A 26,819-nucleotide genomic window follows, 5' to 3' on the forward strand; every position below is an offset into this window, starting at 1 on the left:
TAGGTTACACCAGTATAGTGAGACCACTGTTGGAGTATGGATCGGCAGTATGGGACCCCTACTTGCAGAAGGAGATACAAAGTATAGAAATGGTACAACGACGTGCTGCTCGTTGGGTCAAGTCAGACTACCGATATAACGGTAGTGTTACATCTATGTTAGTAGATCTACAATGGCCATCACTTCAACACCGACGATATGTGACTAGATTAAAACTCTTCTACAACATTGTTTACTCCTCATCAGTCTTAACAGTCCCAAATTACTTCACTAACACCACATATCCCACCCGCCACCACCACCCCTTCCATTTTGAGATTCCGTTTGCTAGAACAGATCATTATAAATTTAGTTATTATCCCAAATCTATCCGCGATTAGAACAATTTACCAACTGACACAATAGAATCCCAATCTCTACAAGTATTTTTAGATAAATTATAACTGACTCTTATCTATGTGTTTTCCTTACCTGAACATATCAGTTTGTAACCGTGTTTTCAGTAATCATAATCACAATCATATAGCACATCAAGTCCTTTATAGCTGGAATGGGAGTGTTGGCCACATGAGTACTTTTTGGATATTTACAGTTAACACTGCACTAATTTTGTAAGCGCAATAGACCAGGCTCACAATAGACAGGGCTCACAATAGACAGTTATTATTAGCTATTATTATTATTTATCTGATTTGTCAAAAGAGACAGGGTGACACCAAAAGGCAGAGCCTGTACAAGGGTGTTTCCCTAGAAGATACAAAACTAAAAACGGAAGGGGTGTCTGGATTCAGTGGAATGGAATGGTGGACTGGAATGGTGGAATGGACTGGAATGGAATGGTGGAATGGACTGGAATGGTGGACTGGAATGGAATGGTGGAATGGAATGGTACTTTGGTAATTTCAATTGGTGGTCACCTCTTTATAAAGACCACCTTCTAACAAAGGCCACCTCTTTATAAAGACCATTTTACTTTAATGTTTAAAGTGCTGCTACCTTGTTGTTTTAGAGTGTATCCTCATAAAATGGTCTGATCGTTGTGCTCCACATGCCTAGAAAAATCAGAGTGATATCTGATTTGTAATACAGCAATATACCCCATGCAAAAAACAGTTTGGCTGTATGAAGTGACATCCCCATCAGACTAAAAGTAGCTGACTACTAAAGGAGCTATTATTTGGGTGAGGCCAAGAAATACTAACAAATAACTTGCTATAATTTATAAAAATTTGGTCCATCATCATTCACTTGTACAGTCTTGCTGCATTCCTAATTAATTCCCTGTAACTCTAATTGGCTAGTAATTTATTATTATTAGCACTTTACAGTGACCAGCACTGAAGGTCTGACAGCACCATGTGCTGTAGGCTTAGGATTACCTAACCTAATTCAAGGACTTAGAACTAGCTGCCTTTTTTCTCCTCTACAACACCGGACTATTGAGAAAGGTACCAATTTACTAGCCAATTAGATTTACAGGGAATTAATACATTCAGACTGCACAAGTCAATGATAAAGGACCAAGATTATTCTTAGTTGCCAGTATATATTGACATTCATTTCTAGATATTAGCTTCTTTAGTTGCCAGTTGCTTTTAGTTTCGTGGACACATATTTTTTTGTATAACCAAGCTGTTTTTTTGTATGGGGTATATAGCTATTACTGTATTGTATCATAAATCAGATATCACTGGGTTTGCTAGGGGACATAACATGTGGCACACAATTCATCAATAAGACTGTCTTATAGGGCTCTAAAACAACAATTCAGATATTAAAGTGAAATGGCCTTCGTAAAGAGGTGGTCTTTGTAAAGAGGTAGTCTTTGTTAGAAGGTGGTCTTTTAAAATAGGTGACCACTAATTGAAATTACCTAAGTACCGTTCCATTCCATTCCACCATTCCAGTCCATTCCACCATTCCAGTCCACCATTCCAGTCCACCATTCCATTCCACTGAATCCAGACGCCCAAACGGAAGGGACAAATACAAACAAAACACAGCTACCTCTTTTGGCTGATGTTGTCTTCCCTGTATAAATAGTTACAAATAAAAATAATAAATAAAAAAAAAACACAAGAAAGAATAGAAATTAATTACAACAAAAACAGCTTATACACAGTTTGGCTCAGTAATATAATATATTAGCTAGGACTTGCTCATTTTATCTTAAGGTCAGTCTGTGTGAGAATCATCAGAAACAATAAAAAGAACTGAGGCAGCATCCTATTTGCAGTAGATTTTTAGTCACGTGACCACCTTTAGATCATTTAAATTATTATGCTGCAAAGTGAAAACAATTATCTTTATATGGTAAATCTATATGTAAATCTCGCAAAATGAATCACCTTCTTATTAATTATGACCGATCTGTTTTAAGCCCCACTCCGGCCAAGATCATAAAATGAATGTACTGAGGCTGTGAGGCTGCACAGCTCAAAAATAATGCGGCGTGCGTCCTAGGGAAAATTCTTGCTAAAACCGCATTCCTTTGTTGGTGGTCAAGGCTTGTCGTCTGCTCTTCGAATTTCCGAGAATCATCTGAACTAAACTTAAAGAAAGCAGATATTGACTCAGATATTGACTCGCTATAGTTACAAGTAGAGGGAACACGACTTGCAAGTGCCGGATTTGTCACACTGTTTGTAAGTAATTTACCTGGAACTGAGTCATGAGTGGCGTGTTGCTAGGGCGTGTAAAATTTATGAAAAGCGTAGGAAAACGCAAATTTGTAGGGATCGATCACAGTCAGCACAAAACAATTAAAGATCTCTCAGCTATTGTCATAATCCCTACTCTAGTATAATACATGCTACTATTGTATGCAGCCCCTCCCTTTATATTCTGCGTCTTTTTTCGTATGCAATCCAAGTAATATTAAGGCCTCATGGCACAAACATCAGCCATAACTTAGCTGCAATACTTTCAATTGACCAAGCACTTATACTACTTAGCTATTATTGAAACTGTTGTTAATTTCCAAATAGTCTAGTAGGGGATTTCGTAAATGTTGCTAGTATATCTGTCTGCCTTTTGTAGGGGCCTGGGGATACAGAAGGATATGACCCTTGCCTTGGATACTTTGAATTACCCCCACAACAAATAACACAGGTATGGTATAGATTAGTTGTAAATTTTAACCCTTCATGGGCTCTTCAGTGACTACATGTACAGCTAGTATCCTAGCTTATACAAGTGGCCAACTAATTGAACATCTTCCTTTATATATATGGTCTTATAGCCTTTTCAATTGCATGTACTTGACAACCTGTAACGTGACTTGTGAATGTGGTATCACCCTGCAAATTGATCCCCTTATACCACTAACATAGCACAATGGCTTGGTGTAATATGTAGGTGATCAGTTGAAAACCTGAGGAGTTATGATTAGTCAAACTTGACAACTTGGAAAGGCTATAAGACCCCTTTTCGCAAACCGGGTCACATACGCATAGCTACAGCCTTCTATTGACCCTCTGACCTAAAAAAATTACTGACAAACAAATGAAGCATTTAAATGTGATTTTGTCTTGTTCACATCAGAAATGTTTCCTATGTAAAATCTTTCATCGGTTGTATACAATCACTGAAATGGTGGACTGGACTCAAGTTTTTCCCTTTTTACCAAATATTTGGGCAACTGGTTGTACGTATGCTATAGTCTCAAGTAGTTAGACCACTCCCCCACACATAAAAAAACCCACAGTCCCACACACAAACAAAAGAAAGGTGTGATCTTGCCAGACTTGTCAACATTGCCCAGCTTCAGCTATGTACAGAGGTTCTAATAGTTCTTGCACATCAACAAATCTAAAACAGAAGTCACATGCGGTAATTATAGTTTAAAGTTCAAAATGAATCAATTTGATTGGTTGAAATCTTGTGCAAATGATTTTGCTTGTTTTTGCTGTTGTTCAAAAACTATAGAACCTTTGTATCAGCTATGGAATAGCAAGACGGTTAACTGTCACCACTTATTTTAGCTGACTCCATAACTATAACTTGTAGGATACATGGTTACTACAACACTACATACACATGTACTGTATGGTTTGTACTTCATGATAAGACAAATGGTAGTCGTACAATAGAGATTTTGCCAAGAGAGAGAATTGCACACAATCCTAAGATAACAGACAGTGCCAAGTAGACAGGTTCACCTGCATATTTTACATTCAATGTAGCAATAGCTACAACCAGTTGCCCAAATATGTGCTAAAATGAAAAAAACAAAAAAAAACTGAGTTCAGTAGTCCAGTCTAGCAGTCCAGTCCAGTGATTGTGTACAACTTCTTTCATCTTGCTTTTGAATACTTGGTTGAATAACGTGAAAAATTGGCAAACAAAGAATCATTGCATTTACTGCCATTTCCCAATGAATCAAGACACACGGTAGTGTGTCGTGCGGCCCAAGAAGCCGGTGCGTAACACCCGTGAGTATATTGACAGGAAGAAAGAAAACGTAATTTTCGCACCTCCGTAGCTCTGTGCTGCCTTGATGAAACAAGACGATTTTTGCTGTGGACACTCCCTCCACCTTCAGCACTCCACATTCCAAATTTGAGCGAAATCGCTTCAAGCGTTCCCGAGATATGCGACTTCAAAAATTGGCTTAGTTTCTTCGTTTTTTTTTTCTTCTTATTTTTCTTCCTCTTTTCGCACACTTACAAAAACTGCTATAAAACGCGAACGCCATATCCGATCACCTTGAAATTTGGCACACAGAAGGGGGGTATAAAGGCGCATCTCTGTACCAACTTTGGCTGGAATACGATAAACAGGCAAAGAGTTATGAGCGATTATTCACGAAAAATAACACCAATATGTGACCGGGCCTGCGAAAACAGGGCATGTGGGCACAAACTATACCCTGTCACTCTACAGAACATATCTCAGTATTGGAACAGAATATTTGCATTCTGTAACTTGCATCTTAAAGTCAATTACATGTTTACTAAGAGCTGTAAATTGCATTGATATAGCATAATGGTACAAAAAGTTATGAGTGATGAACGTTTGAAAAAGTAGGCAAAAATCATGTGCCCACATGCCCTATTTTCGCAGGCCCAGTCACATATGTTGTCACGCCTACAGGGTAAACCGCGTATGGGAAGAAGCTGAAAATCGGTGGGTGAATAGGTTAACTATTGAACCTCAAACCTTTTGTGGTTTGAAAGAAATCGAGCTAAAAACCAGGAAGATACAACGAAAAAACCAACAGTGTGTAACAATTACGCAATCGAGATTAGCTAATAAAAAAACGACTGCTTGCCACGCCTACCAGGTAAACCGTTTGGGGTAATGCTTTGAAAATCGCTGTACACATGGAGTTATCATCTTAGAAAGGCTCTTCAATGGTGGAGAAGAATCAGACTTAAAGCCACGGAGTTATAACACGAAATCCAACTTGGTGTAGCAAGTGCGAGATCGAGATACTCTAATAGAGCAGTCATCCTAATAGAGCAGTGATCCTAATAGAGCAGTCACCCTGAAGAGAATTCAAGAGATCAGCTAGAAACAAGTAACCTGTATAGAGATCAGCTACAAACAAGTCACCTTGTAGAGAGATCAGCCACAAACAATTCACCCTGTAGAGAGATCAGCAAGAAGAAGTTACCTTGTAGGGAATTCATGCAACTATAGAAAGAGATAATTCAGCTAGAAGAAATCACCTTGTAGAGTTCAGCTACAAAGAAACCACAATGTGGAGAGTTCAGCTACAAACAAATCACCCTGTAAAGAGATCAGCTAGAAGAAGTTAACTTGTAGAGAGTTCAGCTACAAAGAAACCATCATGTAGAGAGTTCAGCTGCAAACGAATCACCTGTAGAGAGTTCAGCTACAAACAAATCTCCCTGTAGAGAGATCAGCTAGGAGAAGTTTCCTTGTAGAGAGTTCAGTTACAAAGAAACCACCATGTAGAGAATTCGTTTACAAACTAGTGACCCTGTAGAGACATCAGCTAGAAGAAGTTACCTTGTAAAGAGTTCAGCTACAAAGAAACCATTCTGTAAAGAGCTCAGCTGCAAAAAAAATCACCTGTACAGAATTCCACTACAAACAAATCTCCCTGTAGAGAGATCAGCTAGGAGAAGTTTCCTTGTAGAGAGTTCAGTTACAAAGAAACCACCATGTAGAGAATTCGTTTACAAACTAGTGACCCTGTAGAGACATCAGCTAGAAGAAGTTACCTTGTAAAGAGTTCAGCTACAAAGAAACCATTCTGTAAAGAGCTCAGCTGCAAAAAAAATCACCTGTACAGAATTCCACTACAAACAAGTCACCCTATAGAAAGATCAGCTAGAAGAAGGTACCTCGTAGAGAGTTCAGTTACAAAGAAACCACCATGTAGAGAATTCATTTACAAACTAGTGACCCTGTAGAGACATCAGCTAGAAGAAGTTACCTTGTACAGAGTTCAGCTACATAGAAACCATTCTGTAAAGAGCTCAACTGCAAACAAATCACCTGTACAGAATTCAGCTACAAACAAATCACCCTGTAGAGAGATCAGCTAGAAGAAGTTACCTTGTTGATAGTTCAGCTACAAACAAATCACCCTGTAGAGAGATCAGCTAGAAGAAGTCACCTTGTAGAGAGTTCAGCTCCAAAGAAACCATCATGTGGAGAGTTCAGCTGCAAACAAATCACCTGTAGAGAGTTCAGTTACAAACCAATCTCCCTGTAGAGAGATCAGGTAGAAGAAGTTTCCTTGTAGAGAGTTCAGCCACAAACAAATCACCCTGTAGAAAGATCAGCTAGAAGAAGTTACCTTGTAGAGAGCTCAGCTACAAAGAAACCATTCTGTAAAGAGCTCAGCTGCAAACAAATCACCTGTACAGAATTCAGCTACAAACAAATCACCCTGTAGAAAGATCAGCTAGAAGAAGTCACCTTGTAGAGAGTTCAGCTACAAAGAAACCACCATGTAGGGAGTTCAGCTAGAAGAAGTTACCTTGTAGAGAGTTCAGCTACAAAGAAACCATCATGAAGAGAGTTCAGCTGCAAACAAATCTCCCAGTAGAGAGTTTAGTTAGAAGAAGTTACCTTGTAGAGAGTTCAGCTACAAAGAAAACATTCTGTAAAGAGCTCAGCTGCAAACAAATCACCTGTACAGAATTCAGCTACAAACAAATCACCCTGTAGAGAGATCAGCTAGAAGAAATTATCTTGTAGATAGTTCAGCTACAAACAAATCACCCTGTAGAGAGATCAGCTAGAAGAAGTTACCTTGTAGAGAGTTCAGCTACAAATTTAAAGAAACCATCATGTGGAGAGTTCAGCTGCAAACAAATCACCTGTAGAGAGTTCAGCTACAAAGAAACCACCATGTAGGGAGTTCAGCTAGAAGAAGTTACCTTGTAGAGAGTTCAGCTACAAAGAAACCATCATGAAGAGAGTTCAGCTGCAAACAAATCTCCCTGTAGAGAGTTCAGTTAGAAGAAGTTACCTTGTAGAGAGTTCAGCTACAAAGAAACCATTCTGTATAGAATTCAGCTACAAACAAATCACCCTGTAGAGAGATCAGCTAGAAGAAATTACCTTGTAGAGAGTTCAGCTACAGTAAAAAGAAACCACCATGTAGAGAGTTCAGCTGCAAAGAAATCATCCTGTAGAAAATTCTGCCACAAACAAATTGCCCTGTAGAAAGATCAGTTAGAAGAAGTTATTTTGTAGAGAGTTCAGCTACAAAGAAACCACCATGTAGAGAGTTCAGCTAGAAGAAATTACCTTGTAGAGAGTTCAGCTACAAAGAAACCATCATCTAGATAGTTCAGCTGCAAACAAATCACCTGTAGAGAGTTCAGCTACAAACAAATCTCCCTGTAGAGAGATCAGTTAGAAGAAGTTACCTTGTACAGAGTTCAGCTACAAAGAAACCATTCTGTAAAGAGCTCAGCAGCAAAAAAATCACCTGTACAGAATCCAGCTACAAATAAATCACCCTGTAGAGAGAACAGCTAGAAGAAGTTACCTTGAAGAGTGTTCAGTTACAAAGAAACCACCATGGACAGTTCTGTAATAAATATTTGTATTATATATATAATTTGTACGTTTACTGATAAAATCAGAAATATTTAAGGTACATCTGCTTCATCTTTTCTTCTTCCTGTGGTAAAGAAAAAAAGATAGGTTTAAAAAGTCCCAAAGCAGGCCATAAGCCGGCTTTGGGGTATACAAATACAAAAAGAAGTGAAATCTAATCCAAAACAGCCAAGCCGTAAAAAAAGTGTGCGGCCCTCAAAAAGGCTATGGTGAAAAAAGATGTGAAATCCAAGGTGGCGGCCAAGAAATGGCTGTGATGGTAGGTTAATGGTAAAAATTTTAATAACGACAATTCAGGTGAATTTTGTGCCAATTGACCAAGCGGCACCAAAATTCATCTGAATTGTTGTTATTAAAATTTTTACCATTAACCTATCATCACAGCCATTTCTTGGCCGCCACCTTGGATTTCACATCTTTTTTCACCATAGCCTTTTTGAGGGCCGCACACTTTTTTTACAGCTTGGCTGTTTTGGATTAGATATATATATCTGTGTTACTTCACACAATAATTTATCACTAATATCCATGGTTACTGCTATTTGTGAACAAAACTGATCCAAATCATCAATTGGGCAAGTCAAACTTAACACCACCGTGAGTAGCTACACTATGTTTTTAAGCCTCAACATTACTCTGCTCAAAGCCAGTTTTAAAAGAGTGGGTGGTGTGGCAAGCACAAATGGAGATTTCTTGCTTTGGTAAGGACCTAGCTTGATGAGAATTAGTGGTGCACCCCTTTACAGTTTGCCAAATGTTTTCTGCTGCATATCAGCCACTATAAGGAGCTAGTGAAGCTCTGTAACCCTCTGTCTGAACTTCAATTGGTGGTGCTCCTCCATTTTGAAGTCTATGCATATTTCTCATGCACCCCACCATCCCCCAACCTCGTCCCCTTTGAATACTCATGATATGACTTTGCTCGTCCAACTTGTCAGATTTTGTACTACAAGTGCAGGGGCAGGTTCAAAGGGTTCCAGTCCCCCTTTTTGGAAGAGCCTCAATAATTTAATAGTGCAATCAAGATCAAGATACTCTAATAGAGCACTCACAGTATTCAGAGAAGCAGTGCAGCAAGCCATATATGTAGTTGTTAATAAGATAGGACAGCCATTGTCACCAAATATAGTTACCTTTTTTAGTCTTTGGTTTACAGCTAGGACCAAGTTGCAATTGCAGAATAGAACCCCTTGTAAAAAGTCTGGATCCACCTGTGGCCTGAAGTGCTGGGATTGCTCTAAAAGGTAATAAATCAATGCATCTCTGGTGTAAATTTCACACATGTGCTCACTATCCTTGTTTGGCAAGTTATAATGGTTTGAAGTCCTTTAAAACTGCTCATCTTGTAACTATATACTGATGTGCAATTTGGATCAGTTTTCCTCACATTTTACATTTTTACTCTTGATATTTGCCATAACACTGTTGATGTACTGTATATTGTACACTTAATGCAGGTAGCTATACAATGGAAAATAAAACTTCAGCAGCACAACCTTTAGAAAATTCACAGTTGTTTCAAGAGTTATGCTTTCTCGAGGAACGTGAAGATCTTCGCAATATTTTGATAGTAGACTATGGTAGTCTTCATTCAAAACAGCATGATTTAAATGCAACACTTAGTTGCAGTTGCTTGAAAAAGTATTTCTATGTTGTAATTTTAATTGAAAACAGCTACAAATTAATTTCAGTAAGATTTCCACCCAGCTTTGACCAACAGAATTGCTCAATCATCAAAATTCCTTCTGAAGTTATTCGAAAAGTCCATACTATTCCAGATCACATCGTAACACAGATAATGGTGTTTCTCAATCAATATCGCTGTCGTAGAGCATATTACTGCTTATCCTTAGACCCAAGCTTTCCAGAAGGATCCAAAATCATGGAACATACTGATGTTGAATATACTTATTGTTCAGTCATAAAAGCAGTCAAGGATTTCATTTATTTAGATACTCAATATTTCAGAGAAAGTGATGATCCAACTGTAATGAATGTATATCAACTTCTTACAAATGATGTCCCACGTGCCCCAGTTACTGAGAAGTCTGGAAAACTGATGATTTTTTCACCTGGTGAAATGTATTTTGATAACAACAGTGTACCATCAGTTTGGAAAGAGTTGAAACAATTTGGTGACAAACACTCACTGCATGTCTCTGTAACTACTGCTTTCCCAACTGTTGATCTTAAGGTATGTACATGCATGTGTATTATATGTCATGTTGGCACCCATGACATTATGTATACTAGTATAGTACATCAACAAGACTTAATGAATATAATACACCTGTATCTACATATGAATATTTTTTGTTAATGAGAGTGCTTGTACTGTATACTCATGGGTCATTCCATGTCAAATCAACAAAGAATTTAGGGCTGTTTTGATGAAACTTAGTGTGTTTGTAGTGCCTGTGGTGCTCATCACTCATACAACCCCATACACCATATGGTTTCTGATTTTTGACAACAAATATTTTGAATAGCTATTTCATGAAAATTTGGTCCATCTTGAGTTACAAAATCAATTGTAACTTTAATTTGTACTGCATTATTTTCTTAAAATAGTATATTTTCTCAAAATAATATATTTTCATTACTTGAAGACTGTTGATTGAACTGCCGTTTAAAATTCTTTGAATTTTTAGGGAATAATCATTGGGTTATGGTCTATGTGTGATAAAATTTTTGTGGTGGGATGACAAATATGTTGTGGTATACAGTGGAATCTTGTACACTAATATTGACTTATGGAATTGTACACCTCCAGTAACTACTCTCAGGTCATGCCAAGTTTGTCCTACATAATGGAGGTGTCTAAGTACAATGCAGGGGTGGAGAAATAGAGGGACAGGAGCAGAGGGGGCAGTGCCCCCCTCACTTATTTCAATGTCCAATTGCCAAGGTAAAGCAACTATTGCAGTCATTAGCCAACTTAATTTGCCTTGATTTACTGGGATTTTTGCTAAAGGTTATGCAAGAATGTCTTCATTAACACATATATCTATACATAATTAAGGGCATGAGTCTATCTGAAATGCCTTCACCATTAAATTTTACTAATGTATCTGAGTATCTTAATGATAGTCATTGCCATAATATTATAGGACTGCATAGACGGTGCCCCCCTCCCCCCTCATATCACACCAAAATTATCCTTCTTGGAGTGGGGCTGAAAACCGTGATAAAGATCAATATACTCTATTAGATCAAATACCCTAATAAAGCAGTCAAGGCCTTCATAAAAATGTGTTCCTAAAAGCAGCTTTAAAAAATGAAAAAAAGTTGCCTACAGTGGGAATCGAACTAGGTATCCCAGGGAGATATCATGTGCAAGACTTGCAAGTCTTCAAGCAAGATCATTGCATGGAAAATGTCTCTTTTCTTGCAAGATTCTTGCAAGTCTTGCATTCATGCAAGACAAGTGCAAGATTCTTGCACAGAAAATGTTTTCTTGCAAGTTTCTTGCAAGCCACTTGCAGTCTTGCAAGAATCTTGCAACTGGTTTCTCCCTGGGATGGGACCTCTTACTTTAAGAGTTGGTGTCTTACCACTGTATCAAGTGTTTCCAGGTGGCTATAGGCTGTTTTGTACTAATGCTATATGTTCATTAATCCTGTAGTCAACATTGCCAAAACAGTTTTTAATTGGCAAATAGCCTGTTTTAAATAGTTTTGACTTAAAGTTGGTGTTTAGTTAAAATGCTTTAAATTGTACCTATAAAATTGCTATAAATTAATTTTGATGAACTTTGAGACTTGGTGAAAGCTAAAATGGCTACAGTTTCTGGGGGGTGCCCTGCTGCCAGAGACTCTATACTCCGGTCAGCCCCTCCATATCAACCACCATTGTATAGGAGTATCCAAATGTAGATTTAACACTGAAGATTCAATCTCAAAATTTTCCTGTGGGGGGCATGCCTCCAGATCCCCTTAGTATTGGCATGCCTTGTATGCTAGTGTACAAAGCACACTAAGGTACAGTTAATGAATTTTTTTTAAACTTACAGCCACCCCACACTATTTTCCCCCTCCCCCCTACTTTTCAGTACTGTTCTATACCCCTGCTGAATACAACCTGACCACCTGTATTGAAGGACTACCTTTATACTACTGTTAATTTTAGTTACATTAATATTATAGATCAAATGCAACCATCCTGTCTGACTGATCTGATAAACAGTTGGACTTTTTAAAAAGTTATTTAAACAGGGAGACAGCATCAGCTAAAGCTATTTTTCAGCTGTCCCCTGCATTAACAAAACATAATTATTACAACAATAACATGCAATATTAAATATAGCTTAGGTTTAAAGCTACGTACTCTATTTAATGACTTCATTTCATTTAATGAGGTGGGCTGATTTCAAAATATAACCACGATATGTCCAAAACATGTGAGCATTTTTCCTCCTTGTCAAAAGTACTTTTTAAGTCAAACCCCATCACAGTGCACTTGCATAGGCCCACTCCACACTACATTGTGTAAGTTAAATAGACTGGTGCATTGATACAGTGGAACTCCTCAAAAATGACACCTTAACGCTTAGGATACTTGGTATACATGCATTTGGACCACTGGTATAGCTTCTCTAATAATGAGCATTTATCATGGTCCCATGTAGGAGAAGGGCTCCATGTACATGTAAATTATTTGCATGTAACTCAATGAGTGAAAATAAATGCTATAGCATTTAAAAATTTTTTTTCACACCTACTGGAATATTAGAGTCCTGTATTCATGCAAAGCAGATAAATATGTTAACCATGCCATAAATTTTGCATGTATAATATTTGTGTGAATTTAAGACTTGCTTGTACTGATCTTCAAAGTGCGCATAGATGTAAAATAGTTTTAAAATTAATTTTAGTAATTACTCAGTTGCAAGTACAGTATACATACAGGGAAACCTTACTGTCACCCTGAGAGTGCAATTGGAAACAGTGGAAATGGAAACCGGAAACGGAAAGTGGAAATGGAAAACGGAAATGGTCAAATTATCGCATAAATGTACCCTAGAGTGAAACCCTTGTTTAGTGGCCACCTCTTAAAGACTACCTTCTTATTAAGACCACCTCCATACAAAGACCACATTGTAATTAGATCTCAAAGATACTGAGCTGACCTTATAAGACAATTTCATGGTCCACTGAAAGACCGCTCTCTTATAAAGACCACTCTCTTATAAAGACCACCTCTCACATTGTAATAATAGCTCTAAGATTTCAAGCATCTATTTCATGACTTTATCAAAACAGCATGGCTCTTATAGTCCTAGGGTAAAACCTCACTTAGTGTTACTTTTAAAGACCACCTCTGCACAAAGACCACTTCTATACAAAGACTACATTGTAATAGGTTCTAAAGATAGGCAAGGTCACTTCATGGTCATCACCTTTTATAAAGACCACATGGTAATATTTGATAAGCTTCAAACATGTATTTCACGACTCATAGAAGAGGTCATTGTCATCTCCCATATTTTGGTTCACACTTCACTTAAGTCATCTACCATTATCGCTTAGTTTGTACCAGAATGTGTCAAGTCCTTAGTCCATGCAAGTGAAATGTGGCTAGCACACTACAACCTAACAAAAAATGAGAAAGAGACGATGACCCTAAGAGTGTAGTATTTTTTAGTTGACCTAGCTGTTTTGATAAGTCCTGAAATAGATGTTTGGAACCTAGGTATTATTACAGTGTGGAGAGGTAGTCTTTGTAAAGAAGTGGTCTTATAAAAGGTGACCATGAAGTGGTCTCATCAGGTTAGTATACTTTACCCATCTTTGAGATCTAATTACAAAGTGGTCTTTGTATGGAGGTGGTCTTTATAAGAAGGTGGTCTTTATAAGAAGGTGGTCTTTAAGTGGTGGCCACTATACAAGGGTTTTACTCTAGTGTACGTTTATATGACAATTCGACCATTTCCGTTCCATTTCCACTTTTCGTTTCCAGTTTCCATTTCCACTGTTTCCAATTACCCCTCCTGGGACCATGATAAATTTAATGTTAGTAAAGAAGTGTCTGGAATCAAATGTATGTATGCCATTAAAATGGGACCATAACAAGTATCAAGTGTCAAGGTTATCAAATTGACAATATTATCTTCATGTAGAGTGTCCTTTTTGTACCTACGCAGCCACACACATTACGTAAAAGTGTGGAGTGGTCCTATGTACAAGCGCACTGCAACTTGACTTAATTGATTTATTGACTTGATGTTAAATGCTTGATTTATAATAAATCTGAAAAGATGGAAAAATTTTAAAACACCTACATGTTTCTGGGTACATGCAGGGATGTCTACTTAAGACCATCTTTTGGACTTACTAGACAGGGTGGCTGCATTGGAGCTAAAGCATTAAAGAAATAATTAAGTAGTATAAAGGTGGTCTTTCAATACACTCTAAAAGAAGTTGTACTGTGCTTGTACTCCTCCATTGTGTAAGACAAACTTGGCATTACATGTGGTTATTAGAGGGGTACAAGTGCAAAATTCCACTGTATACCACAGCATATTTAATTATATCTCTTGAACCCATTGTAGTCCCACCACAAAAATTTAGCAAATGACCCAATGATTATTCACTAAGAATTTTAAACAGTGTTTTCCAAAATTAAGAATTAAGGTTTTCAACTAAGTACTTTTCAACCCATAATCTATGCATCATTTGAAAGGTTAATCAACTGTCTTCAATTTGTGAAATTATTTATTAACACAGTACAAAGTTATAGTTGATTTTGTAACTTCAGACAGACTGATTTCTCAGTTTTATGAAATATTCAAAATATGTGTGGCCATAAATCAGAAACCATGTGGTATATAGGATAAAAATTTGTATGGGTGATGAGTACTACAGGTACTACAAACACACCAAGCTTCGTCAAGATCCGAGAGGTAACCCTAAATTCCTTGTTGATTTGAGATGGAATGACCCTCACTCAACAAATCTGTATGTAGTGTGAAAAAGTGCATACCTCCATGTTCCCTAATATACAGTTAATACTGTACTGTATGATAGTATGTAATGATGCATTACAGCTAAAATGTTGACTAGAAACCAGCCTCACAATACCTTCATGGTGCCTTGACAGTATTGGTTTGGTATAACCAAGCCCAAATGTGTCTTCAGTACAACTCAAAATGCTTCCAATAGGTTGATACAAAATGTCTTTTTTTACTATTTAGAGGAATTTTCTACTGCCTAACTGATGACATCACTTGATAACGGCTATTGTTTGACATTGCTTCAGCCTGACAGGTGCCTTTTGGCATACCGCAGTATGTGCAATGCACATGTTGTGGACTTAACCTTGTCTTCTTTTGTGTCCCATTTCTCTTTGTTGACACTCAAGGTGTTGGTTTGCGGTAGCACATGATCCAACTTCCCTACTTTTGTAACGAAAATTGTCCATATTTTTTGTAGTGACTGGATTAATTGCAGAGGTGCTTCTCACGCAGTTCTTCATTGTGTAACAGGCTGAACATATATAGAACATATATAGCTATATAATGGCCACTTTTGGCACCTTTCAGTAATATTATTGATTGTTGGGTTGAGCGTGCGTTCAGACAAATGCAATAAGTCTGGTGCCAATCCTTCTTTTTTTTTTTGATGCAGTATGTACATATTCACCAGTCATAATAATGTTACAAAAAAGTAAACAAACATGCGCAAGGAAAATTAGGCAGTATTTAAGTTAGATTAGGGATCATAAAATAGAAAGTAGTGAAACAAGGGAGGTCGCCTACAGCTGAAGATATACTAGTGGACAATCCCTAATTCAGTCTATACCCATGGGGGTTAAATGTCTGGCACACTAATATATCTTCAGGTATAGGTGACTTGTTTTACTACTTTCTTTCCGGCCATGATCCCTAATTGAACTTAAAATTCTCCTTGCATTTGTATATAAGTGTTTTAATGAAGTAAAGGTCTGATTTGTTTTTAACATGTAGAACCTAGAACATCATCTTTATGTTTCCAGTCTTTGTAGTACTGTTTATCTTATTAAATTGGTGATAGCCAGTTTCCTTAGATCCTATATATGCATGGTGTCCTAAAGTACATTGTAGCTTTGTCTGGCCATGTGTTCAGAGAGAATAACCTAAGCCTGCTAACTCCTGAGGCTATACATTCAGTTGTTTAGTCTATGTTGTGTTATTTGAGAAACATACAAGTACCTAGACTGTAACACACTGAGTAATGATAAATTTCACTCATGCAAACATCTGCAATTAATTATAAATGAAAAAGATTTCTATAAATTCTCTGTAGAATTTTCTATTATAGTCTTAGTACGGTCAATTGGTTTGTAAATCATCTATAAGTGTAGCACTGTGAATACCGTAGAGTCGGGTTGTTAAGTGCATGCATCTGTTAAGCGCATACACATTTCTTGTAACTAACCGTGGATGATAAGTGCACATGGACAAATGCGGCAACAAAGCTACACACAGTAAGAAATGGCAAGAAAAGCTGAAAGTACTGACAAATTAATGTCTCCTCCAGCACTTACGTCTCCCTTGAGGTCTCCCTTTCGCTATGTATACAGCAAATCAACCATCTGGATAGTGATAATCTTGTTTATCATGAAGGATTTCACCCAGAAATGAAGTCAAATATAATTACACATTGATGTGGCGACTGGCACAAACTATTTACTACTGTCACAACACAGTGATTCCGTGTTACACTCACCACAATTATTTATTAAGCATATGCGCCTAACAGATAGTATGATTTTTACAAAAAGTTTTCTCTGAAAATTATAAGCTCATGTGCTTAACAAACCGACTTTACGGTATGTACAGTATGCAGCTTTTTGTGGTTATTTGCAGGTGTCTAATGTTTATCCTGAAATGGTTAGACCCAAATTCTACCGATTTGCAATCTACTTAGCTGACACTAGCAATGATAATGTCCTTTTACTCCTTGATCATCTTCGCTCTACAAAACTTGTTGGTGGTAGAGTAACTCTAAAACTGGATAGCACAACCCAGGAGAGACGGTTTGGTAGCTATGGAGATCAGAAAATTTCTAAAGCTATCTACAGAATTACTAAATTCAACATTCAAAAACAATATGTAGGAAAGGATGACAAAAGATACTATAAATTTATTGAAGGTATTTTGAAGCATACATATACAGTACATATTCAAACAGTTGTTTTACGTGACTACAATTTACTGTACTCATCCAGTTTTCAGTGTGGCTGCTAGCAAATGTGAATCCATGACAAAACAGCCACATTATAGCAGTGGTTTTAAAAGTTGTGCATATAATCAAAAGTGGCAACCAAAATAGTTGCAGTAAGCAATCAATTTTAATTATGACAGCCTCACCATGTAATGTGATTCGCATTAATAGCCATTTCTTGGATGCCACTTTTGACTTCACAACTTTATAAACACTGATTTTAAGCCACACCTTTATACACTTTCCTGTATATTATATTTACTGTATAGTAGGTTTTTTCTGAGGGTAAGTGTTCACTTTTTTGTGGATTGGTTCCAATTCACAAAAAAGTCCCTTTTGAAATTTCTAAATGGCATTGTTTAAGTTGGTAAAAGATCCCAAAGAAGCAAAAACTTTCCCCTAAGTAATTATTTTCCTCTCAAAAAATCTCGCTATATGGTATGCATACTCCTAAGCTGACTTGGGTAGACTATCAAGACTCACAGCAGTAAGCCACATGCCTGGCCAAAAACTGTAAAAAGTGCATGCCTAAAAGAAACAAATCTGACCATGCACTATTATGAGATCTATACACTTAATCTTTTCACCTCAGTGTATTGACATATGACAAGCTTTTGCCTCAATATTCAAGACAAACAATTCTTGTATCCATGCCAAGTCACTCACCTATTATAAGGTGCTGAAGAAGTTGGGTGTTTCTTTTCTGTTGCTCACACCCTGATTATAGTTTAAGCCAGTTTTCCACCATTTTTTCATCCCTGAATTTGGATTATGAGTCATTCTCTCTAGATTCTTCCTCTACTGTTGCTGTCAACACACAACATATTTGTTTTTATTTATATCATAATACTGTAAATAAGTGGGGGCAGTACCTTACGTTTTGGCAAATCCACTGTAAGCTGGCAATTTGAGACCCTAGCACAAACAATAACTTTGAATGAGTCTCTTCTAACATTATATAATTGATTAATTTTCAAATTGGAAATGCATGTGCTGTAGGATACTACACTATGTTCAAATGCCATACATATGCATTGTGAATGATGATTAGATACCTAATATACATACATATAGTACGCTGCATTATTGTTATTGTTATTAGCGCTTTACAGTGACCAGCACTGAAGGTCTGACAGCAACATGTACTGCAGTCTTAGGATTACCTAACCTAATTGCAAGGATTACAAAGTTGATGCTTAATCTTATTTACAAAGTTTAATGCTTTGCTTCTTAGTTAACTATAGAGGACAATAAAGTCCTGTATGTAGGCAGGTACCAGACTACCAGTGCTATACATAAACATTAGTGGCATCTTTATAATTATAACCTAAGAAAAGAACCACATGCATCCATCAAGATGTTGTTTGCTATCTACTGTTATTGTTGCATTAGATTCAAGATTCATAACTGTATACTTGTTTGTGTAAATTCAGATGAACAGGTAGCACAGTTGATGGATGAAGCAAAAAAAGGTGGCTATACAATGAAGGTACGGCATGCCAAAATTTTATTTTGTGGAGCATCAGGGGCTGGAAAAACCAGCTTTGTTCGCTCACTCAAAAATGAAAAGTTTAAGGATAAGTACCATAGTACAGGCCTTGGCAACACTCAACAAATTATGATATCAAGAAAGGCTACGATACAAGGGACTAAGTGGGTTGATCTTAATCCAACTGAAGAACTTCATCAACTCAAATTACGTATTCATTACAAATTGCTGTCTAAACCCACATCTGATGATTCAAAAAGTGTGGAATGTAATGAAGAAACTGATATTGATGCAAAGCCACTGGCAGCTTCTGTAAAAGATAGCAGGTCAACTGATTTACCTCTGGCACAGCCAAAAGTTCACAAACCACCAATGAAAGCACCAGCACATGTTATTGTGGAAGAAAGATTATACTCAAAGTCTCCTAATCTCACAAAAGAATTTGAAGAGCCTCTTCCAGTATGGGACATCCTCACATTACTGGACACTGGTGGTCAACCACAGTTCATAAACATGTTACCAGCTGTTAATACTTCAGCTACTGTTACGTTTGTTGTCTTAAATATGCTTCATGTATTGGGAGCTAAAGGATTTGATGAGCGAGTATTAGTGCATCATTACAAAAATGATATCAAATCTTATGAACCGTATCCATTGAATTATACCAACAAAGATTTGATAAAATGTCTCACTGCATTGCTGAATGATTCCATAGTCAAAGATATTCCCCTCCCAGGTGTACTACCAGTACCACCTTCAGAAAATGATGAAGATTATAAGTCTCATTTGTGTTTTGTGGGAACACACCTTGACCTGGTTAAAGAAGAGAAGGTTGATAAAGTTAACAAAGAAGTAGAAAAGTTAATTGCACAACTAGAACCCAGTGGTAGTGTATCAGTTTGGAACTATGACAAAAAAGCATTGTTTGCAGTAGACAATACAGTTGCTGGAAAGAAAGAATTTTTAGATGGTACAATAGTAGATAGGATACGCACTGAGATCAAAACCATTATGGATAAAAAAGCTACCTATGAAGTACCAGTAACCTGGATGATATTAGAAATGGAAATTAGGCTTGTATGTGGCAGACAAAAAAGTCATTTCATGATCATTTCTGATGTTGTGAAAATGTACAAAAAATTAATCTCAGGTTGTGATGATGATACTGCAGAACTACAAGTTAAAGCTGCATTGAGATTTCATCACATGTTTGGCATTTTGTTGTATTTCCATGAAGTTCCTGGCATGGATGAGTTTGTAATTTGCAACCCACAGTGGCTATTTACCAACTTGACAAATTTTGTTTGTTGTTCGTTTGATGGAACAATTGTTGATCACAAGGCTTTGAATAATCTGAAATCTAAAGGCATTCTTAGTAAATCTTTAATTGGCAAAATCAATACAGATTCTCTGGGAGGCATTAAACTTGAGTCTTTCCTTGAATTGCTTAAATATTTAAATATCATCACACAATATCCTACAAACGACAGTAGAGATTATCTGATGTTAGCAATATTAGATTCCTACAAGGATGAAGAATCTGATTTGTTAAAATCTATGCCACCTATTCATGGTGTTGAATTTGTTATACAATTTAACTCTGGTACTTTGCCAAGAGGAGTATTTTGTTGTTTAGTTGTTCAGTTAGTTCAAAAGGTCAAGAGTTGGAGACTCCAGGTTGAACTGCCTGGAAAGAGATGCATTTACTCCAACTTTGTTGCTTTCTGTGCAACCGAGTCTGGACAATACATTTTATTGCTTGACAAAGTTTCACACTTAGAAATTCAAGTAACTCAGTCAGAATTTGAAGAGAATTCTGAATCCATTCATTTTGATGTCCAACAAACAATAATCACTGCACTACAGCAAATCAGCACACATTCATGTAATAAAGTTGATCTGAAGTGTGGTTTTTACTGCAAAACCAAGCCTTGTTTAATTTTTCTATTATCAGATCACATGACTGGTCAAAAATCTCTTCCTCGTGGATTACATTGTGAAAATCATGGATTGACTGAATTAAAATCACACAAGCTGTGGTGTGAAAATTCAAAAATATCACAGGTATGGTATTTCATCTTTATGTGTTGACTTAGGTCATAATATATTGTCAGCCCTTCATATTTCCTCAATGACTTCCATACTACAATGTATAATCTCTGTTTATACTGTTTATTGACCCAGGTTAATATAATTTTGCAATTAAAATATAAGCCCTGCTTATTATCACTAATGTAATTTATATACAGTTTATCATGAGCATAGCTATCGACTACTGCCATGTATGCTACCTTTATGAGAGACTCACTGGCTGTGTTTGAGTATCCAATATCTTGTGCTAAGCACAACACTTGAACATTATTATTTCATGCTCAGGTATTTATAAGAAAGCTCTAGCTCACAAGCATGCAGCCATACTTTAGTGGCACCATTCAACTTAAAACAAGCTAGAAAACTGTTTGAAGTTAAGCCCTAAACAACGACAATAGTGCAGTAACAGTGACACTTAGTGCTGTATACAAGTATACATTACGTTATGTGTTGAATTTCTTTTGTACAGGCACGGAATAATATAAAACTACAAATTAAATTTCCAGGTAAGATATGCATTTCTAAAATTATAATACATGTGCAAGTGTATTTGTACATAAGTGTCTAAGCATCTGTTACATACAGTATTGTACCACCAGCTGATATTACTTGCTATGCACATAGATTTGACTTTTATATATATTCTATCAGGGCAATGTCCAGAAGAAACGGTGTTTACAGAAAATTACTCCAAATTAACTGAAGTTCTCAATGTCCACACACTAATACCACACTTCATAACAGAGAGAGTTATCACTGTTGATGATGCATCTGATATCAAATCATGTAATCGAGAATCTGAGAAGATTATGAAGTTACTGGATTATATTGCACGGCCTTTGAAAGCTGGATACACTGAAAGTTTTTATATAATGCTTGATGTAATGAAGACACATTGTACCATTGCAGTTGAAGCATTAGCTAACAACATGGAGTCATCTTTACAGACTACTTCATCTAAAGGTATGGTAATGTGGTACAGTAAGGTACTCTCTGATAGCTGTATCCCTGTGTAGGATGTGAAGGTGATGTTACATCTCAACTACCTAAGGTAATTTATTTGATTAAGTGATAGTATTTGTTTTAAAGTGACATACTGTATGTTATCATCACCTAGTATTAGTAGCACCATGTAGTGTTCATAAGTACAGGATACGTTGTTAAAAGTAATGGTAGTGTGATTAGCAGTGTATCCTCAAATATTACTGCAGTGTGGCATTTTTTGAAGAGTTTTATATTTGTTTTTGGGCTAAAATATAAATAAATAAAGCAAAATGTACTGTAATTATGCCTCTGCAGCAAAAAATACATTAGACAGTAATTTAATAGAGGTTTGCACTTTCTCACAATTGGTTATAGGTATAGCCAAGCCCAAAAGTGCCTTAAAATCTAAAATTTTGAAATTAAAAAATCTGTGGGATTTTCTACTGTCCGACACACTGGATGAGTGAGTGACTGACTGACTAACTGATGCCTTCACACAGGCAAAAGGCCATGGGCTTTGTAAGTTTTTTACTATTAGATGTCATGCACTTTAGTCTGAAATACCACAATACAATGAACGCATCATCGACTTACTGTATACATATATCTGTATTACAGCTGGGCTCAAATAAATGCTGGGTCTTAAATTAAAGCCAGGGGTAAATATGGGGGTCATGTATGAGATTGCAGTGGCTTTAGTTATAACTAATGAAACTCACGATTTGTCAAAGGATGTCAACAGTACTGCTACGAGGAACAACAGGATTTTTCAGCTGGCTCACAAGTGGATTGTAAGAAATAGACACTCCAGGTGTCTATACTAATAATGTGGTATGCCTCTGTCCTCCTTTGTGTTTTGATGATAGCACAAGGTGTCAATTCATGATGGCTTTGTCCGTATTTTGCATAGGCACTTCTCATACTGTGTGTTGCTGTTTAATATCCTGAACATAGCTGAAAACAAAGTGTAGTGGCTGGTTCATGTAATTTATATTTGGGGTAGGTGCTCAGATAAAACATTAAGCATGGCACCATTCTTTCTTTTATTGTGGTATGCACTGTGCCAGAATTATGTTACAAAAGCAGTAAACAAATAAAACATAGGAATTTTTAGGGATCGTAGAAATAAACAGTAGTGAAACAAGGGAGGTAGCCTAGACTTGAAGATATACTTGTGGACATTTAATTCCTAAAGTCTTTCTAGACTGAATTAGGGAGTAAATGTCCACTTGTATATCTTTGTTTTGCTACTTTTTATTTCAATGATCCCTATATTTTATTAAAATTCTAATTTTTCCTTGTACTTGTCTATTATACAGTCTATTTCACTACCAACTGATGAATCTAGTGATAAGAGAAACTCTCAGAGTTACAATCACAGCACTTCTGAACCAGCAGGTATAGTATATGTGTGATATTTATGCAAAATTGTTTTGCGTAATTGAGATTGTTACTCTGTGTTCTGGATATTAGTCCTGTTCCTCCCCTAAAATGATGACTGAAACCCAAAATTCTACTATTAAAAACCATCATATAGAACATCATACATGACAAAAATCACTTTTACTTAGTGATTAAAAACAAGAAAACACTGCCAAATATTGAATTTTTGCAAAAAGCCAAAACCTGTCTGCCTGCTTGCTCACCAGCCTGACCACAGTCGCAAGGCTAGAGGCCAAATGAAGCAGCGCATGACCACCATTTCATGCCACAATAACAAACTCATGGGTGGCATGTGCATTTTCTGGTTTTGGCAAGTATCTGCCTTCTGCACTTTTCCTTTCCTTTTATTTTTAATCACATGGTTGTATGCAAAGAAACAAAGCGGAGAGATACGTTTATTTAGGGGGAGGGGGTGGTGGGCATGATTACACATGTAGCTTGCTACCTCCCCTGCAAGGAAACCATACTGATGCATTAATTTTCCACATTGGCACTTTCCTTAGAGAAACTTTAGATTATTTAAAGTGCTTAAACTACTGTAAGTGGACTTGATACAAGTAGCTGCACTTATAAAATGATTGCATTGTCTGACCACATCCCTAAATAATCAAAACATACCACCAATGATCAGTACAATACCCTTAATGATCTAGTTGCAATCAGCTGTGTTTTTGCAGTGGAAAACTAGACATGGAAATCCATGCCCCTTATTCTATTGCAAAGCTCATTCAAGGCAAGTAGTGATTGAGATACTCTAATAAAGCTGTCATAGCCACGTGTGTATTACATAGTTACGCACGCTACAACACAAAGTTAACAAACTGGTACAAAGATTTCAGCACTAAAATGTAGTGAAACAGGAGATTTGAGTGCTGGTAGCTATTAATCAGTGAATGCTATCCCACAATAGGGACTTGTGGGAAGGCTTAATGCTTGTCAATACAGAAACATGTAATGACATAACTATGTGGGAAAAATCCCTACTTTGAAATTGAACAGATAGTGGTAACATGCCTATGTAGGGATTTTCCCACATAGCTACACTACACATTTACACTACATAATATAAAATTTCTTTTTTCCTCTACTAAAAAATTATGGAAACAACTTCGTGTTAATGATATTAATTCCCCTAACCCCAGCCTCCATGGTCACACCTGGACATTATTATCTTTTTAAAAGCACATAAAACATTTTGTTCAGGCTGCTGATTTTCACAAGTGGAATTGGGAGACATGTACCAGTGGAATTCTCTAGCTGGCACCTAGAAATGCCACTGACCTTGGACAGTTTCCCACATGTACCTATTGCTTTGAGTGGCCCCCATTAAGGCCTGAGACTCCATATAACCTTTCATTTAATATACGTACCATTTACCTGACCATCATGCACCAACCTTGCACGGTCATGTGCATGCTTGTGTTACAGATACTGTTAGCTTAATAGCTATGAACTAAAGTAAGTTAAACACTAGTTATATTTTAGCTGCATCTATAGTGAAAATATCAAAATTTGCAGCTTTTGGTCTTCCCAAGGATTAAAATCACATATTTTCTCAATCTATTCATGTCTGTACATCGATGGTTTTCCCTGATTATAATTAGGTCACATATTGAGATAATAAAGTCACTCTCTAAGGTTCCTATGGATGCAAATACTTGAAATTAACAAGGAGAAGACATTTTGACTGCTGGCAGACTCCTGTAAGCGTTTGAGCGTTAATCGGATGGCTGTGGGTTTGGGTTTCAATCATGGATTTTTTCTCCTTTTCAAACATACTTTATGTAACAACTTTAAACATGCTGTAGGACCAGGAGTCCTACAGACCTTCAGCATGTGAGCTGTAAAGTCTTAATAAATAAGTAAATAACATTAATTGTCTCAGGTGCTACATATGCAAATTATGTATTTGTTTTTTTTTTTAATCAGGAAGGAGTTCTACTGATTAAAGAAATTGACATACAGATTATTTTCTACGCACTAGATACTACAGTAATATGGACATTAATAACCTATGTACGGGATTAACCATAGTAGTTGCATAATATATTACTGTGTGTTTTATGCTTCCAATATTGAAGTACAGTGTACAGCAGAAATGTACCACACATTTGCACTAGTAAATTAAAAATACAGGTATATAATATATTTGTCTTTTTTTGTAAATCATTGTATGGTTTTCAAGTATATACTACATATATATAAGCTGTGCCCTGGAAAATAAGAAATTGTTTTGTAATGTGATAGTCATACAGCATATTACAAAAAAGGTATTTGTGGAGAGCCATGATGAGAATGGATGCTATTCCATTCTATTAATGTGGCATGTAAGAGAATATTTTTATAGTATATGATTCATAATAGGAGCTCGGGATTTGTCGGTAGCTGAGCAAGTTATTCTAAGCACTGGAGTTTGTATGTGGTTTAGGTAACATATCAGCTTAATTAGTTGTTTCAAAGGCTTGGCCAACCCACTTTTTTACAAATTAAAAGATTTAATAAGTAGAAAATTAAGCTAAAATAGCTATCACTATCTTAAGCATTAGCTTCTGCATCTAACTATGTACTATTCACCTACAAATTACTGGTATAAATATCTTCCCGAAACACACTAAGGTTACAAGCCAGCAAGCTATCATTATTTCATCCCCCCTTACTGGTACATTGTTATTTCTGCACTATTCTTGTGCTAATTTTTATTACTAGTTTTATTTGTATACTGGCCCTATGCGTTTGATATTTACACCCGTAAAACTTAACTAATCAAGTTGAAGTGCACATGGCTTATCTCATTGTGCAGAATTTCCAACATTTATCTAGCAATTTTCAAGCTATATAGGTACCTATTAACTTAATCAAAATGAAGATAATGTACATGTATTAATATTATTAAAGTATAGATATATGCAGGTAGAGTGTTATACTGTAGCTAGTTTAAAATGCATATACATTATACTGTACCTACACACACAAGAAAGTGTGATAGCCAAGGTATGCTAATTGCCACTGTTCAAGCATACTCACTTATCACTCTTAACCTTGATAAATCAAAGAAAGTATTCATCACAAATTTTATTATGCAGAAAGATGAAATTGGTATATATCACTATCATCTGCATGCATAGGATTGACAGGCTGATTGGGGACAACTGGGGCCACTTTGCTTACATGCACTGGAATAAAACATATATACAAGCAGTGCTGCATGGCTATGCTACTAAAATAATCCATTGAACTTCATGATATATAGAACACACAGATGCATCAAATGTGCCCATAATTTTTAGTTGACCTAGTTTCAACTGATGTATATATAGGGCACAGCCATCCATCCACAATGTAACTCTGTGCTCTATGAGATTACTACTGGACTTAAAATTTAATATCATAATGCAATATATAGCAATGTGCTCAGACCCTGCAACTTCATTCTAAAAGATAGTCTTAGATTTCCTTACAACATTTCCTATGCATTTTGTATTCGTTACCTGTATAATCATTTTGTGTACATATATCGCTTCCTTGTTATGAATGCATTATTGGTCAAATGCTGGTAGAAGAAG

At 36.5% G+C, this 26,819-nt stretch overlaps 1 protein-coding gene across 3 annotated transcripts in view; it reads left to right on the forward strand.

The window, feature by feature from the left end:
- The first annotated feature begins 2,506 nt into the window (after positions 1-2,506).
- The window catches only part of LOC136259811 (uncharacterized), a 43,128-nt gene continuing 18,815 nt past the window's right edge, over positions 2,507-26,819 (forward strand). Inside the window, exons 1-9 of one of the 3 annotated variants that reach the window (XM_066053384.1) lie at positions 2,507-2,645; positions 9,504-10,240; positions 16,892-17,177; positions 18,683-20,802; positions 21,299-21,335; positions 21,481-21,792; positions 21,846-21,880; positions 23,133-23,211; positions 25,186-25,464. In XM_066053384.1, coding sequence (XP_065909456.1) covers positions 9,515-10,240; positions 16,892-17,177; positions 18,683-20,802; positions 21,299-21,335; positions 21,481-21,792; positions 21,846-21,880; positions 23,133-23,211; positions 25,186-25,205 — 3,615 coding nt within the window. In that variant the 5' untranslated portion in view covers positions 2,507-2,645; positions 9,504-9,514 and the 3' untranslated portion in view covers positions 25,206-25,464. Of the gene's footprint in view, positions 2,646-3,039; positions 3,112-9,503; positions 10,241-16,891; positions 17,178-18,682; positions 20,803-21,298; positions 21,336-21,480; positions 21,793-21,845; positions 21,881-23,132; positions 23,212-25,185; positions 25,465-26,819 lie in introns of those variants that run through there. The other 2 variants (XM_066053372.1, XM_066053364.1) reach the window with 2 other exon arrangements.

This window comes from Dysidea avara, chromosome 1 (assembly GCF_963678975.1).
Source record: "Dysidea avara chromosome 1, odDysAvar1.4, whole genome shotgun sequence".
Taxonomy (NCBI): domain Eukaryota; kingdom Metazoa; phylum Porifera; class Demospongiae; order Dictyoceratida; family Dysideidae; genus Dysidea; species Dysidea avara.